Source organism: Ambystoma mexicanum, chromosome 5p, assembly GCF_040938575.1.
Source record: "Ambystoma mexicanum isolate Mex_15411 chromosome 5p, UKY_AmexF1_1, whole genome shotgun sequence".
Lineage (NCBI taxonomy): Eukaryota > Metazoa > Chordata > Amphibia > Caudata > Ambystomatidae > Ambystoma > Ambystoma mexicanum.
In genome coordinates this window covers 1,210,462,803-1,210,485,528 of record NC_090930.1, presented here as the reverse complement: position 1 = coordinate 1,210,485,528, position 22,726 = coordinate 1,210,462,803, and the positions used below count along the sequence as shown (strand labels likewise).

Sequence of the window (22,726 nt, the reverse complement as noted above, 5' to 3'; positions counted from 1 at the left end):
TTCTTGGAAGTTGAAGGGTAGCCTTCCCGTGGAATGGAGGTATTGGAAATCCCCTTAACCTCAAACTGAGAGTCTCTTAAGTTTGCATCTCGCCAAACATGTTTGCGCCTGCTTCTTTTTTCTGGGAGGCCTCCCTTGGAGATGAAGACTAAGGAGGCAGTGTGGACCCCTGAAGGTGTACCCTTACATCTGGGATCCCCTTGCACATGGTCTACAGACACATACAAAAATGTTTCCAAATGTTCTTTGGAATGGGGGTTTCTGTTGACCTCCCTCTGATTTGACACCACAGGGTTCCCTAGACCTACCAGGTTTCCTATTGAATGTACCCTTGTTATGTTTGTGGTCCTCTTTTAGATGGCTGGAATTAGAATTCTCTTTACCGTCTTTCTTGTGCTGCTTCCCCTCTTCCTTCTTGTGAGAAGCCCCGGAGTCTTTGTGGCCCTGTTGGCTACCCATAACTCAGCAGCTTGTGCTATCCTTTTAGGATCAATTTCTATTGAGTCAGCCAAGTGCTGTCTCAACTCGGGAGACCAGGCATCAAAAATAGATTCTTGCAAAAAAAGATTTCGAATGGATTGTGTCCTCCAACGTATTCCACATCTTTGACCTGTAATGTCCACAGCTATGCACTTCGGAAACTTTTTCAGCAGATCCTGCGTTGATGACGTCGGGTCGATGTCCCTCAAAGGCCTCAGTCGAGGGCGACGTCACCGGATGTTATAAATGGGACACGCAGCGCCTGTAGCCCCAGTTCCGTTTTTTCCGCAAATGTGTTTGCTTCGAGAACTCGGCGTGCCATGGGTGTTTCTTCGTAGTGATGTCTTCGTCGACGCCTCCGACTCTGTGGTCTGGCATCAAGACTTGCCGGGACTGCAAGTCTAAAATGTCGATTACCGACCCGCATCGCATTTATTTGTGGTGCTTGGGCGAGAGTCACGACACTAACGACTATTCAAAATGCCAGTCGCTGATTGCCAAGGCCTTGCGGGGGCGTAAGGGGAAGCTTCAGGTGGTAGGGGTTCTAAACCCAGTAAGTCCCGAAAATCTAAATCGTCCAAGGGGGTTTCCACCAACGACTCGAGAGGTGATTCTCCGTGTCGGGAGGAGGCCCGGGGATCTCGGTCCCGGAGTGGTTCCCACCATTCTTTTTCCTCATCCCGGCATTCTAGGAAGCACTGTCACCGGTCACCTTCCCCGTCATCCTCGGAGGATGGTGCTGCAAGAAAAGTGGCATGCCCGACCAAGTCCTCGACTCCGCAGGAATGGGCTGCCTTTAAGGAACAGATGTTGGCGATTTTCCAATCGCAGGGCACGGTTCCGATCGCGCCTTCTAATGAAGCCGGCAAGGAACGGTCTCGTACTGTGGCTCGCACGCCTTCGGGCTTGGGTCCTCGACCCGACTTGCATTGGGAACCTTCGAGATCCCATTTGGACAAGGCTCAGGATAGTCGCAAGAGACGTGCTTCCAGGTCTTGGTCCTCGTCCCCAGCGAGACCGCAGAAACCTACGAAGGGTTCGAAGCCTGCTTTGACTCCGTCGGCGCTGTGTCCGTCGGACTCGGACATCGTGGCTTTGCCTTCTTATCAGCCCTCGGCGCATCTGCACCATTGTCGACGCCAAAGCCTTCTGCCTCTCAATGCCAAACCAGTCGACGCTCTCGGCGTCGAAGCCTTCGGCGATTTTTGCACAAAATTTACCGTTGGAGGTCCCTGATACGGTGGATCCTCCAAGGAAGGCTACTGCTAAGTCTGTGAGGCCAGTGGTGGACTCCAGACGCTCTTCTGTCCCGAGGCAGGGTTTTTACCTCCCTCTGGACAACAGATATGAGGAGTAGGAAAGGTCAGACTTTGAGGACCCTGTTGAGCCTGATGTGGCTCATGTCTTTTCTGGAGACAGTCAATTGGAGGAGTTGAGGCAAACCCTTCATGATGCGAGTGGGCTGGACACTTCTCCGGAAGTGGAATTTGGCAGGCCTGAGCCTGGGGCTCATGCTGAGTCGTATTACAGGAGGCTCATGGCTAGGGTCAGAGAGTATCTGAGCCAGTCCTCTTGACGATTTTGTACAAAATGATCTAACAGACATTTTAGATCAAGGTCCGTCCTCTGACCCAGTGTTACCTTTTCATCTCCCTTTACAGAAAAGGGTGGCGGCTGCTTGGCAGTCACCGGAATCTCTTCCGGCTGTGAACAAATCATTGACAAAGAAGTACCGCCCTTCCGTTAGTGACCCCAGCTACTGATCTACTCACCCCACTCCCGAGAGTTAGGTGGTTCAGCGGCTACGGCCACCTCGAAGCAGGCGGTGTACCCTAGCATCCCTCCTGATAGGGACGACAAACGCTTCGACGGTTGGGCTCGCAAGGTACCTTCTGCAGGGAGTATGGCATTGAAATCAGCCAACTACACTCTGTGGAACTGTTTCTCTAGCGGCTGAGCATATTCCCGACGGGGGAAGAAAGGGGATGGTTTCCTTGCTCTTGTGCAAGATGGCAAGTTTGCCATGTGTGAATCCCTTCAGTCGGGTTTGGACACGGCCGACAATGTTAGCCGGTCCATGGCTGCGAGCACCGTTATACGCAGATTTGCGTGGTTGCAGAAGTTAGGTTTTGCCCCGTATGTGCAAGCCCGTCTTTTGAAAATGCCCTTTGATGGTGCGCATTTGTTTGGCAGCAAGGCTGACGAGAGCCTTCAGAGGTTGCAGACCTCCAAAGCTGCAGTGAAATCTTTAAGCTCAGCCGTGCATCAACCTCCGCCTTTTCATCCTAGGGGACAGCAGTGGAGGGAGGTTTCTTTTCGTTACTACTCCTCCTTTATTAGAACGAGAGGAGCTGCCAGTCAAAGGGGAAAGCGAAAAAGTACGCCTGGTGGTCGGGGAAATATAGGTGCAGAAGCCACTCAGGCAGCTGCCTCGTTGCCTTCAGGCGCTGCCGCAGCTGCTCCAAAATAGTCGTGAGACCATGTCCCATGGTTCGCTGGTTGGGGGCAGACTGTCGCAACATATCGAAGAGTGCCGAGCCATTACTTCGGATGCGTGGGTTCTAGAGACTTATCGCCCATGGCTACTGTCCTCCCTTCCTAAAGCGGCCTCACGACAGTCCACCGGGAATCCGTCTTTGAAGCTTCCAGATTCGCTCTTTGTGCAGGAAATCTTGACCCTGCTAGAGAAAGGCGCTGTAGAACTGGTGCCTGTAGCGGAGAGGAACAATGGATGGTATGCCCCTTATTTTTTTATTCCAAAGACAGATGGGGAATTGAGACCCATCCTGGACTTGCGTTGGTTGAACAAACTTCTCAGGAAGGACAAGTTCAAGATGGTCACTCTTTCGCAAGTCCTCCAGGCCCTTCAACTTCAGGATTGGTTGGTGTCTCTGGACCCAGAGGATGCTTACTTTTATGTGCTGATCCATCCCAAGCACAGAAAGTACCTGAGGTTTGCGGCTGACGACTCGCACTTTCAGTTTCAGGTCCTGCCCTTAGGATTCACCTCCGCCCGAGGGTGTCCACCAAGCTAATGGGTGGTGGTGGCAGCGTATCTCAGGCAAGGGCGGATTCACATCTACCCCTACCTGGACGACTGGCTGATCCATGTGCGTTCTCCCGAGCAGGCATTGGATCATCTCGGTGTCACCTGCTGCTTCCTTCACAGGCTGGGCTTCTCCCTCAATTTCAAGAAGTCGCATCTGATACCTTCCCAACAGCTCCAATTCATTGGGGCTGTGTAGGACACGTCCTTGGGGAAGTGCTCGCCTGACAAGGTGAGGGCTCATCACATTGTGCAGATGGTGGACAAGTTTCAACATGCCCAGAGTCTCCCGGCTTTCAAATTCTTAAGGTTGCTCGGCCTCATGGGGTCCTGCATTTTTCTGGTGCCAGAGGCCAGACTGCGGATGAGATCCCTGTAATGGGTCCTCAAGATGCAGTGGTCGCAGTTCGCAGGCAAGATGTCAGATCCCGTTCAGATTCCAATCTCGGTCTCCCACGATCTTCTGTGGTGGGTGAACAAAGGGAACCTGATAAAGGAGGAGCCGGTTTGGCATCTGTGGTCGGAGGTCACTCCAGTGACTGATGATTCCCTCACAGGATGGGGCGCTCATGCCAACGACTTGACCGCCAGCGGTCGTTGGTCTCCGTCGAGTCCAAACTCCACATCAACCTGTTAGAGCTGAGGGTCATCAGGCTAGCCCTGAAGGCTTTTCTGCCGTCTGTGCGGGGGAAGAGTCTCATGATCATGACGGACAACACATTGGCCATGCATTACCTCAACAAAAAAAGGGGGGTAGGGTCACTCCCGTTGTGTAGAGAGGCAATGCAGCTCTGGTTCTGGGCCATCCAGCATGGAATTTGGATCTCGGCAGTTCATCTGGCCGGAGACGAAAATGCGGCGGCGGATGCTCTGAGCAGGCAGAGCACGATCTCTCATGAGTGGGAGTTGGCTCAGGAAGTCCTTCTGGAGATCTTCGCCCTTTGGGGAACCCCACAAGTGGATCTCCTTGCCACCAGTGGCAACCAGAAGTGCAAGAGATTCTGCTCAAAGGAATTTCCTGAGAGGAGCCTTAGGAGACGCATTCGTAGTGGATTGGTCATTCCCACTGCTGTACGCGTTTCCTCCAGTCCCCGTCAATCCTCAAGTGTTACGGAGGTTTGGTTCCCACATGATCCTCATTGCTCCGGAGTGGGCCAGGAGAGCGTGGTACCCGGACCTTCTAGAAATTACATCTAGCCTCCACGCCGTCTTCACTACCGAGAGGATCTGCTCCCGCGAAAGGGGAGTCAGGTTCTCCATCCAGAGGGTCAGAACTCTCAACCTACACGCTTGGTATCTGAAAGGTTGAGATATAAGGATTGGGACCTCCCAGATGATGTGATGGAGGTGTTGCTTTCGGCGAGGAGGCCAGCAACAAAATCCTTGTACCATTGGCGTAAGTTTTGCGACCGGTGCAGAGGACAAAATGTTGATCCTTTTCAGTTTTCCATTCCTGTGGTTTTGACTTTTTGCTTTCTTTGGCCCACATGGGCTTTCAAGAAGGTACCATTAAAGGTTACCTGGCAGCGCTGTCTATATTTAAGCGCTCGTCTGAAGAATGCTCTTTAAGATTCCTTGGATTTCTCAATTTCTTAAAGGACTGACTAATGTGTTCCTGCGTCCCCCTTTCCAGGTGCCGGTTTGGGATTTGAATTTGGTTTTGAAGTTTCTAATGGGTGCTCGGTTTCAACCTTTCACTCTTGTCCCTTGCGATTATTGTCCTTCAAGACAGTGTTCTTGGTTGCGGTTACTTTTGCTCGCCGAGTGAGTGAATTGCAGGCACTTTCCTCTAAGCCGCCCTTTACTTTGTTCCACAAGGACAGGGTTGTGCTAAGGGTCCGTCCTTTCTACCGAAGGTAGTATCTGAATTTCATTTGAGCCAGAAAGTGGTTCTTCCTTCTTTCTATCCTCCTCCTCATCCTGGTAAGGAAGAGGAGCGACTCATAGGTTGGATCCTAGCAGAGCTCTGAGCTTTTATATTTCTAGGATGTCCAGGGTCAGAGTGGACGATCAACTCTTTGTGGGATATGCTGGACACTGATTGGGCCAGGCTGTTACCAAACAGACCCTGTCCAGGTGGATAATACTCCCCATTACCAAGTGTTAATGATTGGCGGGACCCTCCTGAAGGGTTGACAGCTCATACCACTAGGGGCGTGGCTACTTCCACAGCCCTCCAACGGGGAGTTCCCATTAGAAATATTTGTGATGCACCCACATGGGCTTCTATCCACACCTTTGTTAAACATTACTCCTTGGATACGATTGATGGTCAGGATATGGCCTTTGGTAAGGCAGTTCTTTATTCCGCCATCTGATTCGAGGACGCAATCCATTTGAAGATCAAGTTACTTACCAACTGGTAACGTTCTTTCGACTGGATGTTCCTCCCAACGTATTCCACATTGCCCTCCCAGGCTGCCCCTCTGGAGAATTTCCTATGCGATTGCAGCTTACATTTCAGTAAGGCTATGTGCAGTCAAGCAGGCATTGGATTGGTGCCACACATTCTGGGGGTAAAAAACATAAACTGAGGATACGGGCGCTGTGCGTCCTATTTATATCATCCAGTGACGTCGCCCTCGACGGAGGCCTTTGAGCAACATCGACCCGACGTCATCGACGCAGGACGCCTTCTGCCGAAAATGTTTCCGAAGTGCACAGCTGTGGACATTACATGTCAAAGATGTGGAGTACGTTGGAGGAGCATCCAGTCGAAAGAACGTTACCAGTTGGTAAGTAACTTGTTCTTCTCATTCCTTCAAATGAGGTTACTCTGTACTTAACCAACCATCTTTTTTTTTTTTTTTCAAACATTCACATACCCAGGTAACCCAAGGGGGTACCATCAGTCTTTTCGAGGGTCCTAAACCTCTTAAGGTACTGGGGAGGAGTCTTCCCAAATCTGGCTATTAATGCCAGCTTAACTGACTTATAATCCTTTCTATCACTGACTCCCAACTCCATAACAGCATCACAGCCATTCAGGGGGAGCCTAGACATGAGCCATGGAATCAAGTCATTCCAACTTATTCCTTGCAGACTTTAGGTGTATTCAAACATACTCAGCCAATCCAACACATCAAGTTTAGGTTCATACATACTCACTGCTTCTTTAGGCAGGCGAGGCCTCTGGGGACCTGAGACTAATAGACCTAGGATAGCCACCCTGCTGTGCGATTGACAGCTAGGCTGGAATGAATGGGAGAAACCTGAATAAAAGGCAAGGATTTTTGACTTGGAAGGCAGAGTTGACCACTGGAAGAAGGAATCTGAAGAACCTGGAAGAGGCGCCTGCTACAACTCCTGCACCATTGATTTGCTTGGTGAAGCCCTGCTGCTGTGCTGAAGCTTTGAATTCGCCTTGACTAGAGTAGCCCTGCAAGGACGACTTCTCCCCTTAGGTTGGTGGGACCAATCAATCCCAAAGTGAACTGGTCTGGACATCCTCTCGAAGCCGGCTGTACTTCCACTGCTGCTGGAACCAGAGAGCCAGGGAGAGGAACATATCAAGTCCATCTCTTTTAAATCGGACCTGAGCCCCAGGAAAATCCTCCGGACTCCCCTGAAGCAGGACTGACCAAGCCTGAGCCACCTCAACGAGAGCTGGACCCCAGATGTGAGGAAAGTCTGAAGTGGTATCCGAGAATCGCGGTGTTACTATTTGCTGTAGACTGGAGGAGCTGAAACCGCAAAGTGGGGCTGAATTGAAGTTTGACCTTTGCTGCCGCCGCCCTTCCAATTGTGTTGAAGGTGTCCCCAGAAGTCCTCCCTCTTGTCCCCACGACTTAGTCCCAGGAACAGCAGGATCTGCAGAGCCACACAGGAACAGAAGCCAGCTGGAACGATTTCTTCGAATCCCAGGTACTGTAACCCTAAAAGGACTTACCCCTTGTTGTGTACTCTTACTTGTTCTCAGTTGAGACTTGTCTTGGTTGCCGTTGCAGAGTTGCTTGCAGCTTTGCCCCTCACAAGCCTCCCAGCTTGTGGCCCTTCAAGTGAATCTTATTTCTACAACCTTTTCTAAAAAGTGTGCAAGACTTTTACTTCCAGAGAAGATCTTCAGCTCCCCTAGACTTTGTTCAACTAACATTGACTGTCCTGGCTCCCTGAGAGACTTGTATGCCTCTGACGTTGTGCTTTTGCCTTTCCCCCAGGAAAGGATTAATTTACTTACATTGGAAGGTTTTAAAAAGTACTTACTAGTTCATTATTTGTTAACCTTTTGTTTTTCTATTATTTGTGCACCCCAAACTCAGTATTGCTCTAAATGTACCAGTGATAAATCAATGTCCAGAGTCCTGGCTATTTAAGTAGGAAGTGTCAGTGTGCCATCCCCAATGGGTATCGTCTGATTTAGAGAAACAGTGTGTTTTGAAGTGTATTATAATTGTTAGATGTTTTTGCTCCCTTCTGAAGAAGGAATTAGAAATGACTGTTAAAAAATGTTTAATTGAGAAACCAAGTATAAGTGTTTATTTGAATAACTGTCACTATGAAACTCTGTTTTTTAACATTACTGCTCACATTGACCCCTCTTGAGATACGCCTGGCTGCTCAGCCACCCTACCAACCTGTGTAGTACAGACTTATACCAAAGGTTGGGTTCCTATTGCCAAGAGGTCCAGGTTGCTGAAGTCTCACAACGGGTACTGCACACAATCTTGACTAACAACAATCAAATCACATTTTATACCTTTCAGAGTCGCACACCTCGTTTTACACATCATTCAGTTGTACTACTGTCAGGCCAGCCCGTCCTGAAAGATCAGCCAGCCAGCCAGCCAATCAGGACTGGTTGCATTCAGGCATTCCTAGAGACAAAGGACAGGGGAGTTTTGGGACCCTCCCCCACCTCCTGTCCTTCCAGACACACTCGAGCAAGAGGCGGCTTCAGGGCTGAAGCCCGCCAAAGGCAAGTCAAACAAAGGGCTCAAGCCTGTCTCAATGCACAGATTAAAACCCAACAAAGACCTCACCAATCGAAAATGACAAAGAAAGACAGGGGCCATTTTGACAAATTGGTCACCATGGGTGCCGTACTTCAGCTGAGGGTTCAGCATGCGGTAGAAAAGCACAATGGTAGGAAAAGTTAAACCACTGCCACCAGCCATTTGAAGTAGTGAGGGTAACATCAAAATGTTACACGAGAATGTAAGACAGGGGGCTACTAGGTAACCCCCAAGCACTCCCCATAAGATGGGGTGTGCTGGACCTACAAAGGGAAAAGGTAAGTCAAGTCAATTTCACTCTACTATTCTTGGGAACTATAGTTTACACAAGAAAAGGTATTTAAACCTTGTGAGAAATCTAAAAGGATTTCTCTGTGACGCTGCACTGAATGTGCTGTGGGTCACCATACAAAAAGTAGATGCCTATGTAGTTTTTCAGACTCCAAAAACAGAGAAAACACAATCCAAATAAGGTCAAAACGCATGAGAGAGTGAGAAAAATGTCTGTCAGGCACGATTGTGTGTAGTAACCCTGCGGGAGACTACATCAGCCTTGTCCTCTTGGCAATAGGTAACCCAACCTTTGGTATAGGTCTGTACTACACAAGGTGGTAGAGTGACTGAGCAGCCAGGCCTATCTCAAGAGGGGTCAATGTGAGCTGTAGAGTTGTAACATAGAGATTCACAGTGACATGTATTCAAGTAACATTTATGCTCAAGGTTTCTTAATTAAAATAATGATTTATTATTTTAACAGTCAGTTTTAAAATAAGCCTTCTTTTGAAGGGAGCAATTTGCAGCAGTTAAATACACTTAATAAATACACTCCTTCAGTTAAGTAGATACCCTTTTGGGATGACACACAGATACTTCCTACACGCTCGGGTGACTTCAATAGTTGGGGCACTGTGGACATTAATATATCACTTGTCACGCTTAAATGATAATACTGAAGTTATGGTAAAAAGGAAACGGTTGGGGAAGGAAACCATGATTAACAAGTTGCTCAAACAGGTAAGCCCTTTAGAATCCCCCAATGAAATATTGGTTAACCCTTTCCTAGCTATTCAATTAAGGTATGTATGACTTTTTGAAGGGACAGTTGAAGACAAGGTCAGAGGGTAAGAAGAGTCTGCAAGGAGCCAGGACAGCCAAAGTCAATTGAGCAAAGTCTAGGGGAGCCGAGGCACTTCTTGAAGATAGCACAAAAGTCTTGCACAGTGTTAGAGTTCTGTTGTAAAAAGAATCACTGTTGGGTCACAAGCTGGGAGGCGTGTACAGGGCAAAGCTGCAAGCAACTCTGCAAAGGGCAGCAAAAGCAAGTCTTCAGTGAGAGCAAGCAAGCAAGCTGCACACAACAAGAGGCAAGTACCCCTAGTTACACAGTACCTTGAGTCTGAAGAACTGGTTGCAGCTGGCTTCTGTAGTCCTGTTGTTTCTGGGCTTCAGTCGTGGGGACAGGATGGAGGATGTCTGGGGACCCCTGCGTTACGGTTTGAAGGTCGGCGGCTGCAATGGGCACAGACCTTTAGCTTCACTTCTCTACAAAATACAATAGCTGCTTGATACCATTCAATCAATTATCCCAGGTGTTCAATTGCCCATCTGAGCCTAGTAAGTTCACAATTCTCCAGCATGGGGTCTGGCATGGATTCACATGCTCATGAATATTCCCCGTCGTCAGGCTGGGAATCCTTGGTAAAGAAAAAACCAGTATCAGTTTTGTTTCTGATCTGTCTTTCGTAGTAGTAACCAATCACTGGTCTCTGCGTCATACTGACCACAGCCAATGACTTCCCTCTACCTAAGCCCCGCCTCTGGCAGCCATCTTCAGATTTTTACCGCACGTTCATGTGTTGGGATCCTCGTGCTATTGCTCTCGAGCGTTAGTGCTATTTTTTCACGTTTTTTCTCAAAAACTTCGATTTTTTTCGGTCAAAAGAGCCTCAAGCTCCACCGACTTTCCATCCGATCAACGGGGACCCGTGTCGGATTCGTCTACGCCCCTCAAGGGTGAAGATTTCGTCGAGCTATGCTTTTGGAGGATTCCAGAAGTTTCTCAGGCCCATCTCGGTCATGGCCCAGGAGAAGGGAAGCTCGACGCCCGGAAAGCTGTTCAGGGTCTGCCCTGGATGCCAGCTGCAGAATGTCTTTAAGGAAGACGAACACTCCTTTTGTCTTTACTGCCTACATGAGGACAAGACGCACGTGGAGAAGGACTGTGCGTTTTGCGGCAACATGTCGGAGCGGACCATGAAGGACCGCCATCAACGTCTCGCCAACTGGCTGGAAGGGAAGATCCCGTCCGGCGAGAAGAAGAGGAAGAAATCCGAGCGGTCTTCTAAGACCTTTGAGGACGCCCCAGCGACGGGGGTCCAACACAAGGCCAAGCACCGCGAGTCTGCTGGCACCGGGAGCGCCGAACGGTCGTGCTCTACGGGCGCCAGGCAGGGCGCACCCTCCCCGGCACCATCAACCACGAGCCAACGCTCTGGGTCGGGTAAGAGGAAGGCCGAGCACCCGGCGAAGCTCCTGGAGAGGCCCCGGTCGAGCTCGAAGGCGGAGGGGGAGCGAGGCAGTGTCCCCCCCCCCTCAAGGAGAAGGCGGTGAGCGCACCTAAGGTGGTGAAAGCCTTAATACATCCGGCCAAGGCCTCTATCGAGACAGTCGCGGCGGCCCTGGCTCAGCCTGTGGAGGCTACACCAGTGGTGGCGACCTCGGGGCTCAGAGTCTCCCTGCCACCGCGGGGGGAGTCCTCTTTTATGCCCATCGACAGAACCCCCGTGAAACCTCCGACGGAGAAGAAAAAGGGGGGGCAGGAGGTCGTCGTGGATTTGGCCTCAACCTCTGAGGAAGAACTGATCGAGGTCTTAAGCCACGGCGTTGGCGTGGAAGACGACCAGCCTGTCGGGAGGGATCCCGACGCAGGAGACGACGACATCGTCAAGGGTACCGAGGGGGCCCCTGACCGCCCGTCAGACTCCCCTCTACCAGCGCCGCAAGACAACTCGGCGGCCATTTTGTTGGCTATACAGTCCTTATGCTCAGAGATAAGGACGAGACTGCCGTTACCAGTGGAGGAGCCACTCCCGTCGGGGGACCCGGAACCAGGCCCTTCGGGCAGCCTCCCTCCTAAGAAGAGAAGGATTCGCCCTCCACCTCCTTTTCAGCCGTCGCGCCCCGTTCAGCCCTCCTCCCCGTCCACGACTCGAGGGGATGACACAGGGACTGACACGGCCGCGACGGGTACGGACGATGAGGTGTAGGACGAGGATCTGCCGTCGTCACCTCCCACCCGGGCTTCCCCGCCCGACGAGATTGGATCTTTTCACTCCATGATCGCCAGGGCATCCGAGCTCTTCCAGCTCTGCCCTGAGGAGAAGAAGAAGGAAGGTTTCCTTTATCAGCGGCGCGAGGCCAAGAGGAAGACGGTCCTTGCGGTACCTCTGCTGGACGATATTTGGGATGAGGGCCTTGCCCTCCTCAAGAACCCATCCACGACGCCGGCTAGAAGAGACCGGTACGAGAAGAAGTACCGGGTCCCGGACGCGGCCCCCTTGTGCCTCCGGGCACAGCCTACCCCGGACTCCGTCGTCTCCGCGGCGGCCAGGAAGAAAGCGGGGGGGGTGCGGCCTCCACGTCGACTTCCCCGCCGGACGGCGAGGGAAAGAAATTGGACACGATGGGGCGCAGGGTCATCTCGTCTGCAGCGACGACGATTAAGGCGGCCAACGCCTTAGCTATCGTAGCCCGCTACGACAGGGAGCTGCGGTACAAACTGACTCCCCTGCCGGACTTCCTACCGGACGACAAGAGGGCGGATGCCCTGGAGATCTTGCAGGAAGGTGAGGTGGCGTCGGACCACGCCATCACGATTGCGACGGACATCGCCCACACTGGATTTCGCCAGTTGGGCAACGGCGTGTGCCTTAGGCGGCGTGGATGGCTCAAGGCTACTGACTTCCGTCAAGACGTACAGACCAGTGTCCTGGACATGCCGTTCGATGGGAACAACCTGTTTGGGAAAACAGTGGACGATTCCCTTCAAGCCATTAAAGCGGACACGGAGACGGCCCGGGCTCTCGGGGTTCTCCAGCAACGGCGGCCGCCCTTTCGGAGCAGCGGAGGCAAGGGCGCCTCCAAAGGTTCCGGCGGCGGATTTTCCACCTACCGTCAAGCGGCCCGTTCGTCGTGTCAGGAAGCTTACAGGGGACGAGGCAAGTCAGGCGGACCCTGCCGTCGTCGCCAAGGAGGTCAAGGCGGCAAAGCCTCGTCTAAGCAGGATTGAACCGGCAGTGGGGTCGGGCCCCCACCAAAGCACCCCGGTGGGAGGCCGGCTGGCGAGCTTAGTCAGCGTGTGGGAGTCCATCTCCACCGACCGTTGGGTGCTGGACGCCCTAGCCCAGGGTCACGCGCTCGAGTTTCAAAGAAGGTGCCCGCGCGTCCCCCCTGTGGCCAGGAAAGAGCTTCACATCCCTCAGCTTCTCCTGGAGGTAAGGGCGATGCTCAGGAAGGGCGCCATCAAACTCGTCCCAAAGAGGCTTCGGGGTTCCGGAGTTTACTCAAGATACTTCCTCGTGAAGAAGAAGACGGGAGGATGGCGCCCCATCCTAGACCTACGACGGCTGAACAAGTTCATCAAGGCGCAGAAGTTCCTGATGGTCACCCTCCTGCACGTCCTGGGTCAGCTGGAGGAGGGCGACTTCCTGTCGTCGTTGGATTTGGAGGATGCCTACTTCCATATTCCCATCCTAAAGGGGCACCGAAAATTTCTCAGGTTCGTGGTCCAAGGGCGTCACTATCAGTTCAGAGCCCTTCCCTTCGGTCTACGGTCGGCACCCAGGGTATTCACCAAGTGCCTTGCACCAGTGGCGGCGCAGCTGGGCCGAGAGGGGATCCACGTCTACCCCTACCTGGACGACTGGCTCATCCGAGCCAAGACGAGGGAGCTCGCCGTGGAGCACATGGCAAGGACCGTCCAACTTCTCACGGACCTGGGATTCTCCGTGAACTACGCCAAGTCCCACCTGGTACCCGCGCAAGTCGCACTGTTTCTGGGAGCAAAGCTAGACACAGTGTCCCTTCTGGCCTCCCTGTCGGAGGAAAGGACCAGGGCCATCCTGGGCAAGGTACAGCGGATGTTGGTTGCTGACGCGGCCAAGGTGAGGTCCATCAAGTCCCTCCTCGGAATGATGTCTTCTTGCATCTACCTCATTCCCATGTGCAGGCTCCGGATGCGCCCATTGCAGGAGTTCCTGGACGCGCGCTGGATCCAAACGACGGGCAACTTCGAGGAGAGGATCACACTCGACGAGAGTTTACGACGAGCGATCCGGTGGTGGGGCACCCGCGCGCATCTGACGGCGGGCATGGACTTCCAGACCCCAGGCCACCAGGAGACAGTGACCACGGATGCCTCCCTGGAAGGGTGGGGAGCGCACACCGGAAATCTGCACGCGAGAGGCCTTTGGCTCCCGACGGAGAAGTCCCTCCATATCAACGTCCTGGAGCTCCGTGCAGTGTTTTGGGCCCTCAGGTCCTTCCTTCCGTCCCTCAAGGGCAAGGTGGTGAGGATCTTCACCGACAACACCACCACCATGTTTTACATCCGGAAACAGGGCGGAACCAGGTCCCCAGCACTGTCCAAGGAGGCGCAGGACCTGTGGCATTGGGCCGTCGCCCAAAGGATGTTTCTGGTGCCGTTTCATCTGGCAGGGATAAAAAACACCATCGCCGACTCACTCAGCAGGGAGCTGCGCTCGTGCCACGAGTGGGAACTACGGCAGGATCTAGTGGATCGCCTCTTCCGACGGTGGGACACACCCCAGATCGACCTGTTCGCGACGGCGACGAACTCCAAGTGCCGGAGGTTCGCCAGCAGGTTTCCCCAGCCGAGGAGCATGGGCGATGCTTTCTCGTTCCCCTGGGAAGGCCTGTTCCTGTACGCGTTCCCTCCTCTGCCACTGCTGATCCGGCTCATCAACCAGCTCAAGAGGTCCCGGTGCAGGATGATCCTCGTCGCACCTGCATGGCCGAGGCAGATATGGTTCCCGGACCTTCTGGACTTGTCAGCGTCCCCGTCAATCAAGCTGCCAGTGGACGCGGATCTGCTCTCCAGGGAAGGAGGCGCCATCCTCCACCACGACCTGAAGTCGCTGAACTTGCAGGCCTGGCTCCTGCAGCGCTAGAGTTTGGAGGATACGACATACCGGCCGACTGCAGAGAGCTTCTTGCAAAGGCCAGGGCGTCCTCGACTCTTAAATGCTACAGACACAAATGGAAGAGGTTCTCTGTCTGGTGCCACGCACAGAAGATTAACCTTCTAAGGATTACGCCTCCCCAAGTGCTGCCGTACCTGTTGACGCTGGCCAAGGCTGGACTGGCACACGCGTCCATCAAGATTCATCTTGCTGCGATCTCCCGATACACCAGAACCACGGGGCGGACGTCATTGTGGTCTCATCGTCTGGTGAAAGAGTTCATGAAGGGACTGTTCAGAACGTTCCCGCCGGTGAAGGCTCCAGCCCCGGCGAGGGAGCTCAACGTGGTGCTGACCAAGCTCATGGGACCTCCGTTCGAGCCTCTGCACTCGGCCCCGTTGAAGTTCCTGTCGTGGAAAACAGCGTTTCTTGTGGCCATCACCTCCGCACGACGAGTGGGAGAGATCCAGGCCCTATCTTGCAAGCCACCATACTTGACTTTTCACGACACGAGGGTGGTGCTCAGGACGCACCCCTCCTTCATGCCCAAGGTGCCATCGGACTTCCACCTCAACGAACCCTTGGTGTTGCCTGTGTTTTTCCCGTCGCCTTCGTCGCTGGCTGAGAGGACTTTGCACTCGCTTGATGTGGCTAGAGCGCTGAAGTTCTATGTTGACCGCACAAAGTGTTTTCGGAAGACGTCACAACTCTTTGTGAACTTTGGACCTGTCAATCAGGGGAAGGCTCTCTCGAAGGCTTCCATTTCCAGATGGCTCTCCGGCTGTATCATGTACTGTCATCTGTTGGCAAACCGACCGCTGCCTGGCCGTCCGAGAGCCCATTCTACCAGAGCGATCGCAGCTACCACGGCGTTCCTTTCTGGTGTGCCCCTGCTGGACATATGCAGGGCTGCTACGTGGAGGTCGACGCACACCTTCACGAAATTCTACTGCGTCGATCGGGATTCCAGGGAGGAGTCCAGGGTCGGCCAAGCAGTGCTGCGCAACCTGTTCGCCTGAGGTGAGCCTGGTGAGGAGGTAAGATTGCTTGATGTTGAGTTTGATGTAATGCTTAACGTTGAGCCTTTGCCACCTCCCGTGGTTGTGCATGTGTGTACTGCTATGTATTCTTTATTCATGAGCATGTGAATCCATGCCAGACCCCATGCTGGAGAAGGAACAAGTTACTTACCTGTAACTGTTGTTCTCCAGCATGGGTCTGGCATGGATTCACATGCGAACCCTCCCGCCTACCCCTCTGCGGCTCTTCACTTGGTCATACTGCCACTTCACGTGCTTCCAAATCTGAAGATGGCTGCCAGAGGCGGGGCTTAGGTAGAGGGCAGTCATTGGCTGTGGTCAGTATGACGCAGAGACCAGTGATTGGTTACTACTACGAAAGACAGATCAGAAACGAAACTGATACTGGTTTTTTCTTTACCGAGGATTCCCAGCCTGACGACGGGGAATATTCATGAGCATGTGAATCCATGCCAGAGCCATGCTGGAGAACAACAGTTACAGGTAAGTAACTTGTTCCTTTTGCCAACTGTGTGCTTTTCAAAACAGGCATTTCTTGTGACGATTCCACGGCAGGTGGTTCAACTTGTGTGTTTTTTCTTTTTGTTTTTTTTTTTTAATCAAAAGAATTATGAAAAATGTCAGTAGTACTACCATATGTGGTGGAATGAGTAATTGTAAAGTTTGATTTATTTTTAGTAATCCAGCTTTACTTTGTCATTTCTATATGCTTTTAGGGAAAAGAACACCTTGGAGAGGAATTCTTCTATTTGGTCCACCAGGAACTGGAAAATCGTACTTGGCCAAGGCTGTAGCCACTGAAGCCAACAACTCTACTTTTTTCTCAATATCCTCTTCAGACCTTGTGTCAAAGTGGCTAGGTGAAAGTGAAAAGTAAGGAGTTTGGCTTTTCTCTAATCTTTCTCTGTAAACACCTTGGGTTCAATTTAATGAGATTATGTTTTGGGATGGATTGATGTACTCTGTCGGCTTACACACGTCTCAGTATGTGACATGAAAGTATGGCATATTCATTCATAATTGTATACATGTAAATGTTTTACTCTGGAAGGCAAATGTGTTCATCTGATTAAAGACTCTTCGCTTTGAAACACAAACTGTCCCATGTGTGTAGCTGTTATGGTTTCAAAGGTATGAGCAAACATGTATACTGTAATATTTGAATCATGCCCTACATTTTAATTGTAGGCTAAGGCCTCGTGCTCATCACATGCATTATGTAAACCGCTCTTTTAATGCCTTCAGTCAAAGATTGATTTTCAATGAGATGACTCCTTGGTCCTTATTGCATTAGGCCAACCATCTGGCTGGCTTTATGGAGGCAGTGCTGAAAGGTGAACACACTAAGCGCAATAATGCATTCTTTGAATTATGACTAGGGCCCTGACTCTCTGGTCACTTCAGATCTCAATCTCTGTGTGAACACCATTAATTTCATTTCTGTTGGTATTTCAGTGTGCATTTCAAAGCCGATATTGTCCTTAAATGTACTTGCAAACGTAGGGGCTGCTTATTACCTCCAAAGGCTTTTTCACAAGGCCTTTTGTCCCGTGGATTTAATGGGCTTTTCAAGACAACAGGCCACAAGTCTTGTTTTCTCCATATGGAGTGAACATCTTAAACTTCCCCCTTTGAAACCATGTTATTCAAATACACCTTTGACCCATGGCTAGTTCGAATTATGGATTTCGTTTGAAAAGGTACAGCCAACACTATTTTTTCAATGCACATTACACAGGTGTGACATATCTACCTGTGTGTGACATTGTCTGCCACCACCAGAAATGGGCCCCAAATTATTTCTCAAGCTTTCCTTGCAAACATCTTTACTCCCAGAAACATAGACTTCTTTTCACATAATGCACTTGCAAGACATCTGGAAATCCAGCAGTTAACTACAGAAATCCTTGTGGACTCAGTTGCATGCACACTGGTTTCATTATAACTGGAAGGAGACACTTGTTTCAATGGACCGCAAGACACAAAACGCCATGGCAGTTATTTTGCATTGGTTTGTATACAAAAAACACCAGAGGTTTTTCAGCGCCAGATCTTCTCCCAAATTTCATACCAGAGATTTCCATTCACCACACTTTGACTGGCTTGTGTGCTGCCCAATCATGCAGCTCTACTGTGGTTTTCCTGCCAGTTAGCAATGCTTACAAGCTGCCACTTCCGCAAGCTGCTTGTTCGTGCATTAAATCCTGAACCTCATACAGCTGCCAACCATTTGGAATCTCTCTGCCTTGCTGATTAGTCTGCCTTATGCTTTGCCTGTGACTCTTCCCTGCACCAATGCTGCCTTGCTCCAGTTCCTTTGGCCATGCCTTTCAGGCTCTGTCCTACCCCCTCTACCTGCTGCCAGTGTGCTTCTCTCTTGTTTTTGTGCGGTTTCCATTCATCCATTTACCCCCGTTTCCTATGTTTATTTGCTGCAGCTCCCATCCCCTCTTCAGCACACCCCCATAAGCATAGAGCAGTTCCAGGCAAGGCCGGCCCCACTGGCAAAACGGAGGGGTGCCCCTGATTTGCATATGCAGTGATGTCATCGTACGAGCCTTAATAATCGCAGGGATCATGGGAAGTTACATGAAAGGAAGTTGCCAAGAGGCAAACTGTGTTGTATATGTGACCACTTATCATTACATAAGTGGCAGTACCAGGAGTGAGGTTTGATTTAGTAGCAAACAGTGTTCCCTTGATCAAATGATCCTGAAAATGTCCCAATTAGTCCTGAAGACAGATTCTGATGAACAGAAAAAACACTAATGTCTAGGCAAACTCTTAACTGGGTAATGTGGATAAACATCAAGGCTTAGACTTGGGAGGGCGTGAGAGTGGTGGAGGGTTCAGTTAAGCACTCTTTATAGTACAAGTTAGACAAAATGTACAACAATAATTTAGGCCTTAGAACAAATTCTAATAAATGAAAAATCACGGGTAAGTACATTTAAAACATTCACTACTGTTATATACACATTTCACCTTTGTGTACTCAGCTAAGAGCATGAACACTTAATTTTCAAATAGAGATGGTTTTCTAAATACTGTGAGTGTAGCAAAGCAAGCGAGTAAAGAAAAAGAACCATTTAAGTAATCAATTATTTAAGAACTAATAGGCTGTGGATAACGGGATATTCAATAACCATACAAAAGCATATAAATAAGGTACAAACCTTAAACAGTCCTTCCATAGCTAGAAAAGCAGTGGATTAGAGTCCTTAGAGTCACAGTTCTCAACAAGAATTTCCAGGAGGCTAGGAGTCTCTTTAATTAGTTGAACAAGTGTTAGCTTGAGCCAACAAAGTTTGTAAGTGTTCCAAAGTTTAGTGAAAACAAGAGGAACATCTTTAATATACCCTCCCGTGATCCAACCACCTTAGGGAAAACACCGGGGAGGGTACCAGGCCAGAGCAACATGGCTCAAGGCTAGTCAGGAGAAGGGGCTAGGACTTTATGCCCATGCCACACTATGGGGGACAGGCTGGGCACATAAATGAGTAGGTTTACTCAGTCCCTATACTCGGATTAGTTCAGGAACCATCGTAGGTATAAGCTTGTACTACACAGTTTTGGTAGCATGTTGAGCATCCAGGCTTATCTCAAGAAGGGTCAATGTGAGCTATAGGGGAGTAGCACAGAGATTCACAGTGACAAGTATTCAAATAAACTCTTACACACAAGGTTTCTTGAATAAATCATTAATTTATCAGTCAGTTAAAATAAGCCTTCAGAAGGGAGCAATATAAAAAGTAACACACAAATTCACTTCAATACTGTACACTCTTAGTTTCTCAATCAGTAAAGACCCTTTTGGGATGGCCTACAGACACAACCTACACCCTGAGGTGACTTCAATAGCTAGGTTGCTGGGGGCATGGTTGACAACCCGAGCCACGGTCCTGGCCATGGGATCGGTGGCATGCGAGAGGGATGGGGCAGGACACGGGCCCTGTCCCGGCTTCCCTCAAGCATGGGCTTAGATTGCGCAGGACTGGGCCCTAGTTTGGGGGTCCCAGTGTTATTCTGGTTATACATGTTGGGGTGGCTTGGGGGGTGGGGGGGAGGTGGAGGAAGGGGAGAGAATGTCGCTGTTGGGGGAAAAGTCCTCACCTTATCTTTTAACTGGCTTATGAGGTGGGACCGAATTGCAGGGGCACTATACAAGACTGCAGCACACGGTCTCCATCCCTGAGGTGAAAACACTTCCCCTCACACCGATATCTCGCAATATACAGGGGCTGGGGCACCTGATAAAAAGAAAGCAGATGCTTATTCTTATGCGTGATGATATTAAAGGCGATATCTTCTTACAGGAGACCCACCTAAACACACTAGAGTCGGATAGGTTGGGGCGCTGCAGTACACTCCACCTATCAGTGCAAGAGAGGGGTGTCTATTTTAATACACTGATGGATCCAATTTCAGGTGGATCAAGTGGTGGTAGACACAGGGGCAGATATGTTTTGTTACAGGGCAGGATTGCCCAGCAAAGTATTACCCTCCTTAATATATAGGCACCCACAACTGACACGCCAGCCTTTTTCACCCATACATTCGCTAGATGTGCCCAATACATGGTGGCGGGGGGCTCCTAATTTCGCCTGAAGTGCAATACTTGGGACACATCTTAATGCCTGTTCATCGGGGCTTAGATCTGTCCAGAGTAAATAAATCTAATAAAGACCATGCCTCCACCAAATACAAAAACTGAATTAAGATCGTTTTTAGGAGTAGTAGGGTATTGCTAGCCATGGATTACGCTATTTTTGCACTGAATTTGTGCATGTAAGAGGTAAGCCCCAAATGATATTGTCCAGAGTCCAGTGTTCCCTCTAAGCTGTGCGCATGTGCACTTGCCCAGCTTCCTTCTGGGTGCCGCTCAGAAGTTTTTTTTAGCTGTGCACACAGACCATTCTCACATATTCAAAAAGATTTAATAAGGCACAAGTCACAGCAATTACCTGACATTTGCTTTCTCTTAAAATAACAAACTAATCTTGATATTCTGGTCTTGCTCGTTTGCTTTACTCTACTATCCCCAACAGAATACATTCACAAAAGGTTCAAACCTAATATTAACAAGTGGCTCCATGAAGAAAAGAATCTAACCAAGATATTCCTGCAGACCGTTAAGGAAATGTATCAGTTTTATGCTGAGACACCCAGAACTTTTTGCTGGACTTCTGGACCTTTTTCTTGTTCTCCATAATGAGGGGAGCCTTTTTCCCCCCTTATTCATTCTTACTCTAACCATGGGAACTATGTTTTACCTTATTTTATGGAGTCTTGCTTTCCTCCATTTCTCTAAAAGGCATCTGTGTTACACGTTTTCAACACATAGTAGCCTATATGCAGTTTTGCTCTCCTTTAATATTCTTTTGTTTCTTCTAAGAACTACTGTTCTTAAGGAAAGAGTGATACTTTGTATCCTTCCTAAAACTTCATCTTATGAGAGATTCACACACTTCACCTTATGTGGAGTATTATGCAAAATTTGAATGCAGTACCCTCTGGGAACACTACAAACAACTATGACTACAGGTATAGGCAACCCAACTTTTGGTATAAGCTTGTACTACACAGTTTTAGTAGCGTGTTGAGAAGCCAGGCTTATCTCAAGAGGGGAAATGTGAGCTGTAGTGGAGTTGCACAAAGATTCACAGTGACAGGTATTCAAATAAACTTACACTCAAGGTTTCTTGCATAAACAATTATTAATTTATTCGTCAGTCAGTTATAAAGCCTTCTTCGGATCGGAAGCGGCCTCTACTGTGTGACGAGTCAGAAGAGTAACGAGGTGCGGCTTGATCCGGCAATTCTCTACTGTTGACGATCGGATGTCTGTTACGCCTAGAGGTGCTCTCCTCTAACTATTCCAGTCCGCAGTACTCGCTGTCGGAGGGGGAGGACGCGACCCTGGTGGCACGGTCCGTGTCAGCTGACTGGACCACAGTGGAGAGCAGGCTGAGGAGGACCTATTGAAGGGTGAAGTGAGTACATCGGGAAGGCTTACTTCTGAGCAGCACGGGCTGTGGGCTGCGTGTAGACCCGCTACCGACAACAGAGAGCCTCAGAAATCTGAGACTTCCCCATTGATGAGTGTTTTATCAGAGATTGGCGGTGAGCCTGCAACGCTGGGCAACACTGTCCTGGAGACCTGGACACATATTGTAAGCCACGAGCAAGATAGCAAGGATCAGTTACCTTTTTGTGCCCTGGCCCCTGTGGCTAGTGTTACTTTTTTTTATTTTTAGAATGTTTATTTTAAACCAAGGCAGGACAGTTTATAGTGCATTGCATAAAGCTATTACACCAATATTCATTCTTCTTCGCTCATGTTCACCCCCCTGTCTCCCGCACCCTCTTTTGGAACCCCTTGCTCCCCCCTCCTCCTCTGACCCCAGATGGCTGGCCCTCTATAGGCCCCCTCCCTTAAGTAGGCCCTTGGTCTCTCAGATTCCATCGCGCGCAGAGGGGTTTAAATGTTAAGGCGGGGAAACGCTGATCAAATTCCAGCACTGAGGCCCATAGATTCTGGAAGCGGTGCAGGACACCCTCCCTTGCCGCGGTCACCTTTTCCGCAATCAAGTTTCCCCCACCAATGGGCCTCGCACGGACCGTCCGGGGACTTTCAGAAGCGGGCAAGGACGGTTTTGCCAGCCAGGAGGCAATGTGTCACTAGTTTTGCTCTATTCCCAGAGCGCGGATAGACCCCAGGGGTCGGGACCCCCAGTAGGACTGTCTCGGGCTCCAAGGGGAGGGAAGCCCCCGTGATTTGGTTGATAGTTGCCAGGCACCGCTCCCAGAATCGCCGGATCTTGGGGCAAGTCCACAACATGTGAAAAAAGGAGCCCGGTTGGGAGCATCCCCTCCAGCAGGAAGGGTCCACCTGGGGGTTCATATGGTGTAATCTGAGGGGGGAGTAGTACCAACGAAGCAATAGCTTAAATGCGCATTCCCTATTGGTCACACAAGTGGAGGAGGAGTGGGTGCGGGTCCAAACGT

At 50.4% G+C, this 22,726-nt stretch overlaps 1 protein-coding gene across 1 annotated transcript in view; it reads left to right on the top strand.

Moving 5' to 3' along the window:
* Nucleotides 1-22,726, top strand: part of VPS4B (vacuolar protein sorting 4 homolog B) — a 582,532-nt gene that overhangs the window by 161,562 nt on the left and 398,244 nt on the right. Inside the window, exon 6 of the mRNA XM_069613692.1 lies at nucleotides 16,435-16,591. Coding sequence (XP_069469793.1) covers nucleotides 16,435-16,591 — 157 coding nt within the window. The remainder of the gene's footprint in view (nucleotides 1-16,434; nucleotides 16,592-22,726) is intronic.